Source organism: Herpailurus yagouaroundi, unplaced genomic scaffold (genome assembly GCF_014898765.1).
Source record: "Herpailurus yagouaroundi ecotype Mexico unplaced genomic scaffold, PumYag 139, whole genome shotgun sequence".
NCBI classification, from domain to species: Eukaryota; Metazoa; Chordata; class Mammalia; order Carnivora; family Felidae; genus Herpailurus; species Herpailurus yagouaroundi.
In genome coordinates this window covers 80,147,143-80,165,829 of record NW_024412394.1, presented here as the reverse complement: position 1 = coordinate 80,165,829, position 18,687 = coordinate 80,147,143, and the positions used below count along the sequence as shown (strand labels likewise).

Sequence of the window (18,687 nt, the reverse complement as noted above, 5' to 3'; positions counted from 1 at the left end):
GTAATGGAGCTTTTATATGATATGGCTAATAAAGTTAATTATTCCCTACCAAAATCAGGATCAATGTAACATTGTATTCTACAGCCAAGTAATTGCATATGAGTAAAAAGATCACCTTACTTAGTATAATGTACTGAAAAGACCTTACTGAAAAATTTAATGAATAGATGATCAATTGAGATAGTAAATGAGATCAAATAATTGGGGCATTGCATATTTGATAATGATGATGTGATCATATGCAAACTGAACTTAAAGTGGATGAAAATATGAATAACTAATTATACAGCAAATGGATAAACTGTTTTGGGCAAAAATAGAAATATAATAAAAATACATAAATAGTTTTAATTCTCTTAATTATTCATAAGTTCTCCAAGCCAAAGTTAATAGCATAGCAGGCTTACTAACACAAACAGATAGAGAGGGAGAGCTTAAGAGATAGAGGAAGAAAGTGAGAGAGAGAGTGAAAATCTAGTATTCTTAAAGGAAAGTTAAGAAGATATATCCATTCATCATAGGTGTAGGTATTTTTCTGTTTCTTTTTCAAAAATAAATTACCAGTTTATCAGAAACCTAGCATGATTTTTCTCTCACACTTCTGTATTGGTCTTTATGTGAAGCTGACTTTTCAGATTGGGTAAACATCGACAGAGAGTATAATTCTTTAAGGGATATATAGCTTTTTAATTTTTTGTACTCACATTTCTCAGTGCAACATAATGAATATACTTATCTCCATTTTACAGTTTTTTCTTAGTTAAACCTCAGTCTGTAGTAACTCTGTACATAAGAATAATCATTATAACAGTATGTCCTTTGGAATATGTAATTTTAGAAGACAACAATAGTCTCCTAACAAGAAATCACATTTTATAATGTCATTTCCATGTCTACATTTAAAGTTAAGAAAAAATAGTTTTAGTCATTTGGATCTATGCACATTCAGTTTTTTGGGAAGGAAGAACTGTTTTTCAAAATTAGGGGCATTGGTGGCCTTACGTGTTAAATCATTGTTTGCCTTAGAGGACGGAACTAGAGACCCCACTACATTACATTGAATTTCCTTGTTGCCTAATTATTTGCTCTTTGAAATAAGGACCTGTCCTTAAATTTGAACTGGACTCAAATATGAAAGCTTATTCTGTAAGATTGTACCCGATGCATGTCAACAGCGGAGGCAGAGGCTCTTCTCTACTTAGAGCACAACAAATTACATCCTCCTTATAGTCATGTTTTTAAATTTCCCTAAAACTCCTTGGGTTGAAAAGAACCCAGTAAATTTAAACTCAGTTCTCTTATTGTGTATTTTTCTCACTTGATTGAAACCCACAATAGCTCTTTGCAGTCAGGGTGAATGAGGAAGAACCAGGAAATGTGTGCATCATAAATATTCAAGACTTTAGGATTAGGCCATTGAGAAGGTTGTATCACGTCATCGGGAGTAAGATAGATGGACAAGTTTCTGTGCCAAAGATTTCATTGCATCCATCTTTGCTGGCAGCTTCAGTGGCTTACACCAGGCTGAACATTAAGTGTCTGAAAAATATGGTGAGTGAAAAAAGGAGAGGAAATGGAAAGGCGACTAAACTTGTTAAAATTCATAGGCTCAGAATATTGGTTACTAGGTAGGCCCTAGTAACCTTGTTAAATAGATACATTTATCTTTGGACCTCTTCACACAGTAAGTCTGGATCAAAACTCACTTCCATAACTGCAGAGCTGCATATTACCCTGGGGCTACACAAGGAACTCACTGCTTTATCTTCTGCCTGTTTTTCTTATTATTGATCAGACCTACAATGACAGGGTGACAAAGCACAGAGAGAACAGACAGCAGACTTGGAGGTGGACTCAGACTCTGACTAAAAAAGTCTGAGAAGGTTGAGGTAAAGGAAGATCTGGTGAGTGATCCAGAGATTCACTTCTCAATGGGGTTGCAGCTATAGTGAACTCTGGATCTAACGGGTCAGTCAACTTTTGTATCTTGTGCTACTAGAAAGAGCTTATTTCCATTGAGGCAAGCAAACTAGAACCAGGATGATTAGTAAGTAAATAACAGTAGGGAGATACTACCACAAATAATAGTATGTGGAACCAGAGCCTGTAGGGACATGCCAAAGAAAGCACTGAGATTATTCCTGCTCCAACAAGAAATACTAAAATGGTTGGGTTGAGTTGAGTTGTCTCAGAAACCCTTCTTTCCCACGATGCTGACACCAAAATCTGATCTCAGTGTTGCTTTGATCTTACCTATAAATCAGATTGGATAAGTATTGAAGAAGTGTATGAATGGGAAGCTGGTAGGTGTCATTCATTTATTCCAGACTCTATTCTCTCCAGATATGTAGGTTTCCTGTCTTAAAACCATAAGAAATGAGGTGTTGGTTGAATACAGATGGCTTAAAGTGCTACATATTCCAGATTATGTGTTTTTAGAATGGTTTATTGAAAAATAAAATGAATTCAGAATAAAGCAAAACAGAAAACATCCCAGTGGTTCTCAACTCTGTATATCAGATTCAAATGACAAGAGACTAAAATTCATTTCAAACTGACTTAATGGAAAGAATACTTTAATGGTTTGAGTGACTGAAAGATACAAGAGCAAAACTGGCTTTAGGGATGGTTAGATATAGGTTTTTTAATAATGTGATTAGTAAATCCTCTCTCTTTGCTCCTGACCCTGCTTTCCTTCATTTGCTTAATTCTCAGACAGGCTTTCCTCTCCTTAGTGGCAATTACAATGAGCAGAAGCATGAGGCCAAAAGTATCTTACTTTAGCAACTCAGGAAAGGAGCCTATGCTTTTCCCCAAGTATTTCAGCAAAAACAATGTAGTTGACTCTCATTGATCTCTATTGAGTAACATGCCTTTCTTAGAATCAATCAGTTTGCCAGGGACCTGCACTTTGTCAAGACCTATAGAATAGACTCACCATTGGGAGTAAAGAGTGGGGTTAGCATCAACCGGACTATTTATACTGAGATTAAAAAAGGATTGGTTCCTGAAACTAGAGGAGGGATGCTGTTAACAATAATGAATTCTAGCAGGAAAGCCACAGATGTCTTTTTAATTTGGAATCCCAGATCTCTTCCCACTTCAGATTTACCCAGCCAGAATCTCCAGGGGTCAAGCCTTAAGCAGCTGTATTTTCAACCCCGCCCCCCCCAAAATGTGTTTCTAACTCACAACATGGGTGAGAATAATTGCAACCCAAATGATTAATTCTAAAAATGAGTGATTTTATGCATTTTGACACCAGGAAGGGAGAGAGTTGAAGATAAGTGGATAATAACATGTTTTGTTTATACATAGTGACTGTTCTTCTATATAAATTTCCATTAAAAATACCAACATGAATGATAAAATGCAAACTAAGTTAATAGCACTGTCACATTAACCTAGACTACTGGAATCACTATTGACAATTGATGCTTATCAGCTGAACACATCAACATTTTAAATATGATTGAGATAGACTTGAAGGAATATGATGAGGAGATATTTGCATTGGTTCCCCTTCTGCTGTTTACCTACTATGGTTAAGCCACTTAATCCCAGTGGCTCTCAGCTCTCACATCTATAAAACAAAGATGCTGGATTTTACTGATATTACATTCTATCTAGCTATAATATTTTATGATTTTATTATTAAATTGTGATGTCACATGTTAATAGTTTCACCAAGAGTTTCGTCTGATCATGGGACAGCGGCATTAGCATCATCTGGGAGTGATTTAGAAATGCAGAACCAGGCTTCATCTAGACCAAATGAAATGAATCAAAATCTGCATTTTTAAGAAGATCCCCAGGCGACTCATATGCACATTAAAATTTGATAAACTTTGGTCTAGACAACAATTCCTACTACTGGCTGTGCTTCTGAAACCACCTGAGAGCTTATTTAAATTGGAGATCCCTAAAAGACTCCTCACCATGAGAGACTAATTGATTAAGTTTGGGGCTGTAGCTCAGGAATACATTTTAATATCTCTCCAGATGATTCTGGTGTACAGCCACATTGATCTTGTCTAGTTTATCATCAAATATGAAACACACAGTCAAAACATCATCTAAATCCATAAAGTCCACCAGCAATTATCTTACAAAAGGTATTGTTTGTAGTCATTTACACCTCTGTCTGGCTTATGAACACATGGGAAATAGTATCTCATTTTATAGATGGAAAAATACAATTCAAAGAGGAAAAATGGATTAACCTAAGATTATTGAGCTAATGGCAAAAATGAGATTGGACAGATACTGTCATATTTATTTTGAAGTTTTTTGTAGGGGTCAAGATTACACAGTATTGAGACTAATATTTTTCTTGAAAAAGTTGAGCTTAGTTTACAAAACTTTACCAAGTAATCAAATCTAACAAAATTAAGGTCCCAAACATTTTTATGTTTATGGGATTCGACATCCCTGAAGGAAACTATTCTCAATATTGTCTAACACTATATCTGAGTGTATACCAACTTAATCATAAATATTAGGTAGCTTTGAGGGAAAGAATATATTCCTTTTTATACTCTTCATTAATGGTCAGTAGTGTGATTTCCTCAAACTTGTTTATCAATACAATAGAAATATTATCAGAAAAATCATAGAAAATATAAATACCTACACATGATTTAGAATGCTTATCTAAATTACTCAGTATTCAATATAATATTTTCCCTTAATAATCCTTAATTAGCCACTAAATAGATAACTAGTCTTGCTTGGTTATTTATCATAATTAAACTTTTGTGTCCTAATCACAATTGGCAAAATCATACAAAAGAGATTCTATGTTTAAATGAATAAATAATTTGAATTTTCAATATTAAAATAAGACAAATTGTAAGAAGACATTTTATATTGTCTAGCGCTTGTGAAATATATAGAGAAAACATAATGATAAAAAGCATTCATTGAAACCCACCAGCCTCATAATAATTTAATGAACTTGATTGCCATCTAAAAGAATCAGTACAGTTGCCTTGGTGACAGAGATTATCTTTTTAACTTCTTGAGTCTGTCATTTTAAAATCTTGAATTGATAATATTTTTAATTTGTTAACAATGTGTTATATTAATAGAGATAAATTGTATGCTTTAAATTGACCATGTGACTCTTTTTTTAAAATGTAATTTATTGTCAAGTTGGCTAACATACAGTGTATAAAGGGTGCTCTTGGTTTTGGGGGTAGAATCCCGTGATTCATTGCTTGCATACAACACCCAGTGCTCATCCCAAGTGCCTTCCTTCCTCAATGCATATCACTCATTGAATCTTAAACAAAATTATAAACTACTCAAAAATAAGCTCTTTAATTACAACTAAACTATCATAAGCAAAATACACGTAATATACAAAATAACTCAGGAAGACTTCATTACAAAATAAGGTTATCCTTAGGACTCATTTAACACAATCTATTTTCACTAATTTGGTCCCATTGATTGCTACCGCTAGTGACTCTCCCATTTTAAGTACCATGGCCTCTCCTCCCAAATTATATTTGGGAGATGAGCTCAGAGTCTTGGGAAAATCTGTTGGTTATGATTACCACTGGCCCTGTGGGAGACATAGAGGTTAGATGATTACATATTGATGTAATTAAACTGTCTAAAGATGAAGAAGGAGAATCAAGCCAATGAAATGAATCTTCACTTCTAATTTAGAGAAGTTTTAAAGACTTTGTCTATTGAATAATTATGTGTTCCCATGGGCCATGCAGCACACACTGTGAGAACCAGAAAATTCCCTGTTACACCTAAAAGTTCCATTTGGACTACCAAAAGGATCACTGAAATCTATACTTATCTTCTCAGATGTCCAGCATAAATATGTGTAACAAGTGTCAAAATTTCATTATTTCTGTGTATAAAATCTACGTATATAACAAGTGCCATCAAATAAAAGAGAATGCAGATTAGCATTGAAATACCATAAGTGTCAATAGGGAATGCTGGAGAACTGCAATAACATGTAACATGTAGAACAAAAGGGATAGAAATTATGGACCCTTCCTTTAAGTTATGTTGAATTGCATGTCCTATTTTTAAATCCTGTCCCCAATTATTTCAAATGAAAGAGACATGATATTTGTCAACATTTTATTACAGGTATAATATATTCAATTCATAGTTGACTTACTTTTTATATAAATATCTGTGAATAAGTTTTGAAATAAAGCAAAGCACGAAAAAACTATTTTAGTATTAAAAACTAGTATTACTACTAGTACTAATTATTACTAGTATTTAAAAAATTTTTAAATACTCAATATCCTTACTTCGACTTTTTAAAAAAATGTGCATTTATTTATTTTTGAGTGTGAGAGGACATACATAAGCAGGGAAGAGGAAGAGAGACAGGGAGACATAGAATCCAAAGCAGACTCCAGGCTCTGAGTTGTCAGCACAGAGCCTGACGTGGGGCTTGAACTCATGAACCGTGAGATCACGACCTGAACCGAAATCAGACGCTCAACTGACTGAGCCACCCAGGCTCCCCTATTATATATTTATCAAGTCGTTGGTATGTGACAGCCACTATTGTTACACATTGAAAATTTAACGTGGAATAATATAAATATAATTCTTGCCCTCATCAATTTAGAATTTAATGAGAGAAACAAGTAATTATGATAAAAATAGCCAATATTTACAGTATGCTTACTTGATAACCAGATGTTGTTGTAAATTCTTTATATTTTAGATTATTTTTTAATGTTTATTAATTTAGTTTTGAGAAAAACAATGTGAGTGGGGGAGGAGCAGGGAGAGAGGGAGCCAGAGAATCTGAGGCAGGCTCCTCACTGTTAGCATAGTGCAAGAACCCACCATGGGGATTGAACCCACGAAGCTTGAGATCATGCCCTGAGCTTAAGTCAGATGCTTAACCAAGTGATCCACCCAGGTGCCCCACATTTTAACTTATTTTAATTCTTCTGTAAATCTATGTGGAAGGTACTATTAATAACCTCATTTTACAGATGAAGAAATAAGGTTTGCACAGCTGGTAAGAAAAGGAATCAGATTCCAACTGGGCAGATTGACTCTAGCGTCGATTATCTTAACCACTAAGCTGTATTTTAATACATGTCAGATATATTTTTGTATAGATCTGTTAATAACTTACCTGTGTCTACTTTTTCTAAAAAATGCATATTTTAATTACATTAGAATACCATAGATTTATACCAGCTTTCATATGACAATTATTAAAATAATCATTTAATGATCATTGCAACCCAGAAATAATGAAAAATCTCAATATTACTAATTTTTACTTTCCCAACACTTCACGAGTCTGGTGCTGAGACTAACACCTCCTCAGAGACGTTGGACTCTGACCTAATTGGTTGTTTGGCTTTGAACTTTAGAGAAACAGCCTGACTGAGGAGGGTATATTTCCTTATTATCTTCATTGAATTATAAAGCATGAAAGCCAAGGTTTAAATTTCCTGAGTTCCTTAAATGAAGGAAATTTGTAAATGCATTTAGAGCCTAGCTTGATATAGTTTTCCAATGACTTCAAATGTTTTTAGTTTTAGAGTGGGAGATGAATAAAAATAAGGATTTAAAGGGAGACCTTATAATTTTTCTCCATGTCTTATATTTATTCATACTTCCTTGTAGATGTGGAGGAAAACTACAGAGGAAAATCAGGAGTAGGGAAAAAAGTTGGACTATGCTTCCCACATTCTGTGGTGATAACTTGCCCTTTTCATAAATCTTTTAGTACAATTGTACCATTACCAACACTGTAAACATCAGTGGAGTACTGCTCCACTCTTCTAAGGTACGGTTACTGATGACTCCTTTTTCCCTCCTGACACATTGAGATAATTATTGCTCTTCTTCCATATTATTTTTCCCTTCTCCAATTCTCAAATTTCAAATATAGATTTGTATCCTTAAGGGCCTGTGGGCAGTCTCACACCTGGATTGAGATACTTTGACTTCTGTGCCTTCTCAGCCACAAAACAATCTTTAAGGTTTACTGGTTACCAGAATGTCTTATGATTCCAACTGGCATCTGGTGCTGTGACTTATTATAATGTCTTAATAGACACTGGGCATTAATCTAATTGGAAAACACATATATTTGGAGGTAAATAACAACTGCTTTGATCTTCTTCTTTGTCCCTCATACCCAGGATTTGTGCAGGTCTAAGTGAACTGTTTCTAAACAGTGTCATGATGTTAAATGCAATTTTATGCGATTATACATTATTGTCATATTACACAAAATGGAGTTATTCACCAGTCTATGGAAATTAGCAAATAACTGGAAGCCAGTTGTAATATAATACAGGGAATTTTATTTTTCTTGGAAGTTTGTTGAAAACCATAGGGTGATAAAGTTCTACCTTTAGTGACTTGAATCTTTAAAATTTAATTTTACATTCTTATATAAATGGTTCTTAGCTGGAAAGAGCAGTTGAGAGTAACAAATCAAACATCATTTGCTTGTGAGAAAAAGATCCTTCTGAAGTCTAAATTGGAAGGACATTGTTACTCAATTGGACAAGAGCCTGGATGGTTATCATTTCCTGGCTCAAGTGTAAGGAGATAGAACTGGCACATGTGCAGAGGCTTCATTGGTTTCTCCAGGCATCTGATAGTCACAGGCATTGACACTTGCCATAGAATGCAGTCACCAAAGAAAATTCAGTGTTGCAGTAAAACATGCAGAGAGAGATGTAATTTATCCTTAAGTCTCAACCATAAGAAATAAGTTTCTTTTGTCTTCTATAAGCAGAGAAATGTAGGCCTATGTATGCCTTTATAAGGTTAGCTGTGTGAGTCTTCATTTGCCTCTACAGAAATACTAAGGGTCTTCGAGTGAGTTAAAAATTTAGTTGATGACAGTCCTGCACACAAGAAAATGCCTGTGTAAGTCATCATATTTCATTGTGACCTATAAAGATCTTATTGTGTATGTGTGTGTATTTTAATCCATGATCCCTGCCTCCACTTATGAGAAATCTAAGTAGATCTGTCCAGAGCCATGAGACTGTCCTCATAAAAGACTGAAGGATGGAGTCAGGAAAAAAAAAAAAAAATAGGGCTTTATCCTTGAGATTGGTCTGAGTTATAGGACTGGGTTGTGTCTGCTCCATTTACTGTTGAGTAAAAAACAAATACTCAGAAATATATTGCCATTTTTTCAGTCTAATTCTCTTTTAGTTTCATTTTATTTATATTTTTGCTTAAGGAAAATGTGTAGTGAAATATATCCAACATGCCAGGATTTACCTTCCTTCTTGGAGTTAACTCTCTCCGTGTATTTGGAAATCAGATTTCCCCCTGCCTTTTCATGAATGGTGCTCTTGATCCCAACCTTGTTGAGATTTGTCTTCTCTCACTTTATTTTTTTCCCTCTAGAATGGACTTCTGCTCATTTCAATGCTGATCACAATCTACAGCTCATTCCCTTTTGATGGGATACTGCTGTGTACAAAGGAGCTAGAGCTAAGGGGTGCCGAATTGGCTCCTGCTACTGCTTCTTATTTCTGTTTTCTTATGTGCAAACATCCACCTGCCTTGCAGGAAACCCAGCCATGGATGAACATGGGTTGTCTAGTCCCACAAAACACCACTCTGTCCAGCGTATTTCCCCAAATGAAATTAGGGTAGGAGGCTCTGACAGGTTTGCCCAAGCAGGATGGCCTTTAGCACTTGATCCTGCAGAAAATTCTAACCCAAGTCTGATCCTTTGTGGGAGCTGCAGAACCTCTGCTTTATTCTTCTGAGTGGCCAATAGATGTCTGCGGAACATGCACATGCACACACATGCACACACACACATGCACACGCACTTACCTCTAAAGGAAGAATATTATTCTAAATGACAACTTTAAGACCTTCTTCTCTAACAATGAAGGTAGCATTTCAAGTAAGCTTTTAATTTAGAAGATTTCATCCCATTTCTGTTTTCAAATCAATCCCAACTAGGAGTAAGAAATTATCTCTTAAAGGTGACTCCCTTAGCATGTCCAGACTACTCTAAATCTTTGGCGTTTTACTTGCTTTATTGGCCTGATTTATACAAGGCACCAATCTTTGTGGCCTCTGTTGATCTGAATAGGAAGGAGGAAGCAAGATAGTACTGGCAAGGGAGAATTTCAAGTTTCTTTTTCATTTGTAAAAGATTGAACTCTGTGGATGACCTAAGGTTTTTCAAAGGTCGTTTGCCCACTCCTAGGACTAAACCAGCACTGGCTGATAGTAATACAGTGTGAGCCACATACGCAGTTTAAAATTTTCAAGTAGCCACATATTTAAAATGTAAAAAGAATAATATGAAATTAATTTTAATGACATGTCTTATTTAACCTAATCAGGGTCTCAGTGAGGGCTCAACCAGAAAAGCAGAACCAGTAGGAGATTATGCAGATATATTTATATATTAAGAAATTTATCACAAGGAATTGGCATATGTGATTGTGGGGACTGGCTAAGCATAGGACAGCAGTCAGGAAAGGAAAAATCACAGGCAAAATTGAACCCACAGGCAGGGACCAAAGCTGTCATCCCCAGACAGAATTTCTTTCTCCTCCTTGGGAAACTTCATGATCCAGAATCATCTTCTTATTTAAAGTCTATGGATTAGGGATTTTAATTACATCTGTAAAATACCTTCACAGCAAATCCTAGATTAGTGTTCATTTGAATGACTTGGAATAGTAGTCTGCCCAAGTTGCCACACAAATAAAATGATCACACTAAATATGCCCCAAATCATATCATCCCAATATGTTATTAATATAAAATCATTAATGAGATATTGTACATATTTTTTATACTAAATCTTCATAATCCAGGATGTACTTACACTTACATCACATCTCAATGTTAGACTAATCTCATACCCTGTCTTTAACATCCACATGAGTCCTGTGGCTATTGCCAGGCAGTGCAGGTCCAAAGTAACAGTGATTAAGTAGGTTATTTCATATGTTTAGACGGTTCTAAAAATATAAATTCTTTGTGTGTGTGTTAAATAAGGTTTATGGTAGTTTTATTGCCTATAGCCGATAAGATGCAACTTTATTTTGCTTTTGCAAACTGAACACAGATGAAAATTTTCTACACATATACCTCTATATGATAATTCAGTATAGTGCAACACTATTCTTCTTTCATAATTAGAGAAATACTACAGAAACCAAAAGCACAAGGTAATCAAAATAAATACTGTCCTGAGTCATCTGAACACATTCTTTAGGGCTCCTTTTGCCCTACAGAATGCATTTGGCAATATCTAAAGACATTTTTTATAGACATTTTTCAATGTCTAAAGACATTTTCATTTTTCATGACAGGGGATGGAACTACCACATACATTTAACAGGAGAAGCCAGGGTTGCTGCTAAATATCATAGATTGCACAGAATAACCTATTCCACCCCCAAATAATGATTTACCCACCTTAAAAAGGACTGATGATAACTGGCCAACAGATATCTGAACACACACACACACATGCACACACACACACACACACACACACACACACTTGGGAGTAAGATTTGGAGACCTATAGAGAACAGATTTTTTTTTTAAAAATGGTGAGACAGACAAGAAAATGTAAGTTTCCTGTGGTCTTTGAAGATCTTTCTTTGAAACTTGGAGAAATTTTACCAGGGATGAGATAAAGTATCTTAATCTTTTGTATCTCCATTGCCATATCAAAGCCAGGGATGGAATAAGGGTAAAGGAGTGGCCCCAAATATAGTGTGATGATGGATTCATGGAATAAACAAAGAGAGGACATTTTCACAGTGATAATTACCTCCTTAACAGGTGAAAATCACTAATTGTTTTTCCTGAAGATACTTAGGATTTTCCTATGGTTGGTCTTGATTTTAGACTTCTGGAAAAATTACAAAAATGCAAATTCACATTTACAAACGGAGAATTTAAAATGTGTACAGTAATTAGCACCATCTCAGATCATCTGTGAAATAAAGTTGTGATAAATAAATAAGTAAATCTCATTAGCATTTTTCAAAGATAAACCATGGTATTAAGACTAAGTCACTTTTCAGAGGTAGTAATCATATTTGTAAACTCTAATATCTAATTTAGTTCCATCCAAATTAACTGCAAATTCAGAATTAACTTCATTTTCTAAGCCTTGGCAATGTATGTATACCGAAGCTAGCAGCAAATTAAATATATTTGTTAAAATCTGATATTTAGAAAAAAATGTAACGACTGACTTATTCCATGAAATGTGTCATATCTGCATGCAGTAATTATGGGTTAAATGCAATGCCAAATTCTGATTATAAACATAACTTAGACTCAATACTTCTGAGATATATTTCCTATTAGGTAGTTACAGTTCATTTCACAAATTCTTAATTTAATATGTAAAAATGAAATCTTCCTCAATCTAAATGACATTCTTACTAAGGATTCTTAATTGTATTGAGAGTAATTGAAATAAAACATAATTATAGTTTGTGATCAATTTTAGCACTGAAAACAGTGACAACATATCCTCATTGATGCAAGTTTTTAAGCTTTTTCAAATAGCACTAATTTTGAGGTAAATTCATTTTTTTCCCTTATTTCAATAAGTGAGTGATTTATGCAGCAACATGTTACAGTGACTTTTTCCATTTAGATACCTATACCTTAGACTTCATGGTGGAATTTTAAAGTTTAGATCACAGTTATAGTTTATATATTGTATATTTTCAAAAATAGTCTTTAAAGTATAAATTCTATGTTTTTCTAGAAATACACAAAGACAAGACTGAAAAGCAGGAGAAACCTGAAAGGAAAATAGTACCTAAAGGTAAATGTTTAATATTGTGTTTCTTCTTCTTTTTTTATTTAGGATACATATTTTGTGTATTCAAACAGGAGCAACAAAAATTTTCATGTTGAGTGTTCTCTTGTTGTAACATTTTTGGTAGTATTTAGATGAACACCTTTATTTCTCAGTTAACTTCAGGTATAAATATATATGTAATATTTAATAATTGGAATCAAACGTGACAATCTTTAAATGACTTACAACCAGTTTTTACTTACTGAGATAGTACTGTGAATATAATTTTTGACTTACTAGCAAACATTTTTTCTTCTTTGAATAAGTTACTGTAATTAGTCAGAGTTCAAATTTTTTTTAACCTTGAATTTTTTATGCCACTTAGAACCTTTAAAATCTTTGGCACAGAAATGCAGTCATTTTATTGGCTCACTGCTGACTGCTACGGCCCCACAACTTTCTTACCAGCCTCAAGGGGTGCATGGACAGTGACAACATGATGATTAATATCCCTTTCAACTCAAATGAATCCAGTACCTGCAATCTTGCAATAGAGGCATATTAATAATGGCGAACATTGTCTTGCTCATTTTATCAAGCATCACTTTTCCAGGAGTGGCCTTGTAGTCATAAAACTTTAAAGAAACTTATAGGAAGCTTTCAAAGGGATATATTTCTAAATATGCCCAGGTTTCCTCAATGATCAATCTCACGTGTTTTTTAGGTGAGTTAGGGAAAAAATTAAAACCTTATAATTACTGTATTTGTGTGATAAGGGAAGAAAATGAAATAATTTTTCTGGGATAGAAATTGAATCTTGTCTAGTGTTTATTATGTCAAGGCTGTCTAATGTAAAACTATCTGCAGTAAATGGCAAAGTTGCAAATAGTGAAGTTTCATGTAATAGAAGTTCTACTTAACCTTAAAGGATACCAATATGTCAATCTATATTAAAATGCCGGTTTTAGTATACTTCCTGTACTTCCTTTTTGTGAAGAGCTTAAATCATTCAGCAGATATTATGTCTTCAATCCTAATGTTTGAATTCATTCCAGACTGGTCAGCCAATCCTTATACAATCAGGGACATGGAAGCTTACTCAATTGAAACCTATTTATATTTGTACTTAGGGAACTAATGTCTTCTTACCGTTCCCTTTCCTTTTTTGGTCCTTCATTCCTTTGGTCAGGGAAATTGGACACAGCTCTCGGGCATGGATTAACTAAGCTAGCCATGACTGAACTGGCTACGTGTTTCAGTCTGCTGGAGGTTAAACAGAAACTCAACTGGTTCCACATGATGGGAATCTCTGCTGTTTTATCTTGCAGACTGTACTATTAATTTAATAGCTGTGCTGCTGGAGTGGATGTGGTGATACAGATGGCACCATTTGCATGTTGGACCTGGCTCTATTAGAATCCTGCTGTTAAAGACTTTGAGCAGTGGGCTGTAGAGTGGGCTTATTAAACTAGTGAGTCTTGCATAATTAAAACAGTGAATTTGGCAGAAGTTTAAAATAAATTTCTCAAAGACTGGGTTAGAGATTAGTACCTGAATATATTCCCCAAATAGACCAAATATATTTTGGAAAGTGAATATTTCTCAAGAAAGAGAAAATGGAGCTTCAACTGTTTGAGACTTCCAAGGGTTTTAGAGGTAGTTTCTTTTTTCCACATTTTTTTCCTGCATGAATATGAACAAAAGATTCTGTTTCACTGCTTGGTTTCCTCATCCAGGTAGAATAATGCATGTTTTTTATTTCCAGGTAGTTAAGTGAAAATAAGTGTGTTTTTATAACTTCACAGATGTAGATAAATATGTTTTCTACATGCCACATTTCGTATCAGTTATGGTTATATGTGATGGAGAGTTAGGAATTTAAATTCTTATGAAAATATTTGAACTCTTATAAGAAAAGATACAATATGTTCAAGGTAATAGTAGCCTGTGATGGTTATAGACAAGCCAGGAAATATCTGAGTCTAAAAAGCTGGCAACAAATAAATAAAAACATAAATAAGAAGCTGGTGAAAGCTGGTGAGGCTAGGGGAAATAAAAGTGTTAGTGGTGATAGAAGCTAAATCACGTCTTTTTGTCTCTCTCTTTTTTTTTTCCTTTAAGGGATTCATATGGTATTTGAAAAGGTTTAAGGAGTGTGAAGTCTTTTGGAAAGCCCTGGAAATCTACATGTAGATGATTTACTCATCAAATAGAATACAGAAAACCATAGAATATTTAATCCCAGATAATATACATTTCCAAAATACTTCTATATAAATATGCTAATTCATTTTTAAATTGTTAATGGATCAGTTTCAATTCCCACTTCTTTTCATAGAAAATTATTAATTTTTATAGCCTTCCACATTATCTAAATGATTTTATTTTTTATTTTTTTTTTTAATTTTTTTTTCAACGTTTATTTATTTTTGGGACAGAGAGAGACAGAGCATGAACGGGGAAGGGGCAGAGAGAGAGGGAGACACAGAATCGGAAACAGGCTCCAGGCTCTGAGCCATCAGCCCAGAGCCTGACGCGGGGCTCGAACTCACTCACCGCGAGATCATGACCTGGCTGAAGTCGGACGCTTAACCGACTGCGCCACCCAGGCGCCCCTCTAAATGATTTTAATTCATGGGGCTACAGTAACGTTTATTCCTAGTTTGTCCCTGTGTTTATTTTGTTGGATGTTTTTCTTAGGGAAAATGCAACAGTTTCAAGGAACTGAGAAGCAAGCCCTTTAATTCTTGATCTGGCAATAAGTACTCATTTTGATTTTAATGTATAAACTCTGACATGTTAGTGAACGTCTACATTTAAATTACTCTTGGTTTTTTCTATATACAAGAAGTTGCAATTTATTTTATAAATATGATCACAGTAATGTCTATACTTGTGACCTTATATCGAATTAATATAGTAATAGCGGAACAATACATTGGCTTAGAAGAAACTTTAAACCCTAATTTAACTTTCCTGGATTACTAAAATGCCATTCACCAAGTTGTTGCTGATATAAATGTCCCTGGTGAGCAAGTAGAATACCATCATGCCAGAGTTGTTGTGGGCACTGAATATTTTGCTGTGGCAGAAGTTAGCTTGAAGAACATTGATTCCATTCCAGGGTGATAGTTTCTAATGAAAGATTTTATAGGTCAAAAGGGTCTTATGGTACACTCATATTTATTTATTTTTGTTGTTAAAATTTTTTAACGTTTATTTGAGAGACAGAGAGAAACAGAACGCAAATGGGGGAGGGGCAGCAAGAGAGGGAGGGAGACACAGGGTCCGAAGCAGGTTCCAGACTCTGAGCTGTCAGCACAGAGCCCGACTCAGGGCTCCAACCTACAAACCGTGAGATTGTGACCTGAGCTGAAGTCGGACACTCAACTGACTGAGCCACCCAAGTGCCCCCAGAATACATTCATATTTAAAGCCAAATATTTTGGAATATATTTTCGTCTAACCTATATGAACTAATTTCCAGATAGAGGTGAGTAAGGCAGTCTAGGAACCACAGTCTATGAGTATTTCAAATGACTGGATGACCATTATGGAATGCAGAGCCACATGTCAAATGATAAGAAATAGTGATCAGTCACATCTAGCAGTCCACAGTTTGGGTATCCTTTGAGGGTATAAATAACTATGTGCACATATGTCTGAAAAGAAAGTATATACATTCACTATAGGGAATTATAGAAACTAGTGCTATTTGTTGTAAATAAAAGGTCCTGGTCATGATTGTTAAAGACCATTTCCCTGGCTCATGATAAACACTCACGAATGTGTTTTCAATAAATAAGCTAGGAGCACAGTATATGATTTTGACAAAGAAGGATGCCATCATTATTTTCTTCTACTTTTAGAAATGTGTTGAATTAACCAATCTGAGTCAGAATCCAAATCTAGAGGCATCTGGGTAGCTCAGTCAGTTAAGCGTCCAACTCCTAATCTTGTCTCAGGTCTTCATCTCATGGCTCATGAGTTTGAGCCACACATCAGGCTCTAGGATGACAGCACAGAGCCTGCTTGGGATTCTCTCTCTCCCTCTCTCTCAAAATAAATAAATCAACATTTAAAAATTTAAAAAAAAATAACAGGGTGCCTGGGTGGCGCAGTCGGTTAAGCGTCCGACTTCAGCCAGGTCATGATCTCGCGGTCCGTGAGTTCGAGTCCCGCGTCAGGCTTTGGGCTGATGGCTCGGAGCCGGGAGCCTGTTTCCGATTCTGTGTCTCTCTCTCTCTCTGCCCCTCCCCCATTCATGCTCTCTCTCTCTGTCCCAAAAATAAATAAAAACGTTGAAAAAAAATTAAAAAAAAATAAAAAATTAAAAAAAATAATCCAATCTAGTATTGGATTATCCAATATCTAGTATCTACTGATTAGGAAATGTATATATGAAATTATTCAAATAATTCTTGGCAAATTTGAAACAGTAACTATCAGTCAATTCACTATTCTTGATCACCACTGATTAGGTCAGTGACAATCTCTTGCAGGTTTCTTATGTACATTACTTCTCATCCTATATCTGGGACCACTTGATATCCATCTGATTATAGACTGAAGGATCTTAATATCTGTCATCTCACAATTCTGTAACACAACACTAAACCACCTTTATTGCCATTTCACCCCTGTATTTGTGATTCCCTTTTTAAAAATCTCATATAAGCATTTATCTACTATGAAACAAATACTATACTTCACCTATGGTTTCTAATGTTTCACTTAATCTTCATGGGACAATATAACATGATAGATATAATCCCATTTAAAACTGAGAATACTGTGGTTTATCTGAACCCAATGATTTTCTCAATGACACATGTTTATTATAGACCCAAGTTGTCACCTCAGATTTTTCTAACTTAAGAAGATGTGGCTTTCCCAGTATACCCTCCATTGCATTTTCCTTCTTCTTTTTGTTCCACTATGTCTAAATGTCTGTAGTAGAATTTCTCACAGCTGAAAGATCTTGGCTTTTTCTCTGAATCCCCATGTTTAGGACCTTGTAATCTGATCAACTTGACTGAAATGCTTGTACTTCCAAATATCTACCAGTTACGACTCATTTCTGTTCCCTCCCCATCTCTCTGTGCACCATATAACCTGGAGTTGTCCTGCTTGATGGCTTACCTGCAAAGCAGACACCATATACTTAATAAACAATATCCACCTCTAAATTTCCCCACCATTATTTCTACACTTAGCAAAATGAGAAATGATACCTGACAGTCCTTATTTCCTTGTAGAAATGCCAAATGGCACATCATGGGTGTATTAGTTTCCTGTGGCTGCTGTAACAGATTATCAAAAGTGTCTGTCTTAAAAACAATAGAAATTTATTATCTTCTAGAGGCCAAAAATCTAAAATTAGTTTCACTGGGACCAAATCAAGTTGTCAGCAGGGCCAAACTACCTCAGGGGGGCTCTAGAGGAGAATCTGTTCCTTGCCTCTTCCAGCTTCTAGGCCTGCCCTACTTCTCTGGTTTGCAGATTCATCACTCCAATCTCTGCCTCTGTGGTCACAGTGCCTTCTCCTCTGTCTTCAAATCTTCCTCTGCCTCCCTATTATAGGGACACATGGGGTTACATGCAAGGCTCACCTAGATAATTCATGATAATTTCCCTATTTGAAGATCTTTGACTTAATTACATTGCTAAATCCCTTTTAGCCGTATATGGTAACATTCACAGATTCCAGGGATTAAGACATGGCTATATTTTAGGGGGCTATTATTTAAATCACCCCACTCAGCTACTCTTTAACAAGAGTACAAACAGGTCAGATTTCAGAGAAGACTGATAGCTAAATACAAAATATATGTGTTTAAAGATAGGAATCACAGAATGGCAGAGTTTACCGAATTTATGGTAGCAACATTGTCATT

The 18,687-nt window shown here is 35.1% G+C and overlaps 1 protein-coding gene across 2 annotated transcripts in view; it reads left to right on the top strand.

The window, feature by feature from the left end:
• Nucleotides 1-18,687, top strand: part of TRDN (triadin) — a 403,209-nt gene that overhangs the window by 82,643 nt on the left and 301,879 nt on the right. For both annotated transcript variants that reach the window (XM_040474537.1, XM_040474536.1), the window contains exon 5: nucleotides 12,755-12,814. In XM_040474537.1, the coding sequence (XP_040330471.1) occupies nucleotides 12,755-12,814 (60 nt within the window). The remainder of the gene's footprint in view (nucleotides 1-12,754; nucleotides 12,815-18,687) is intronic.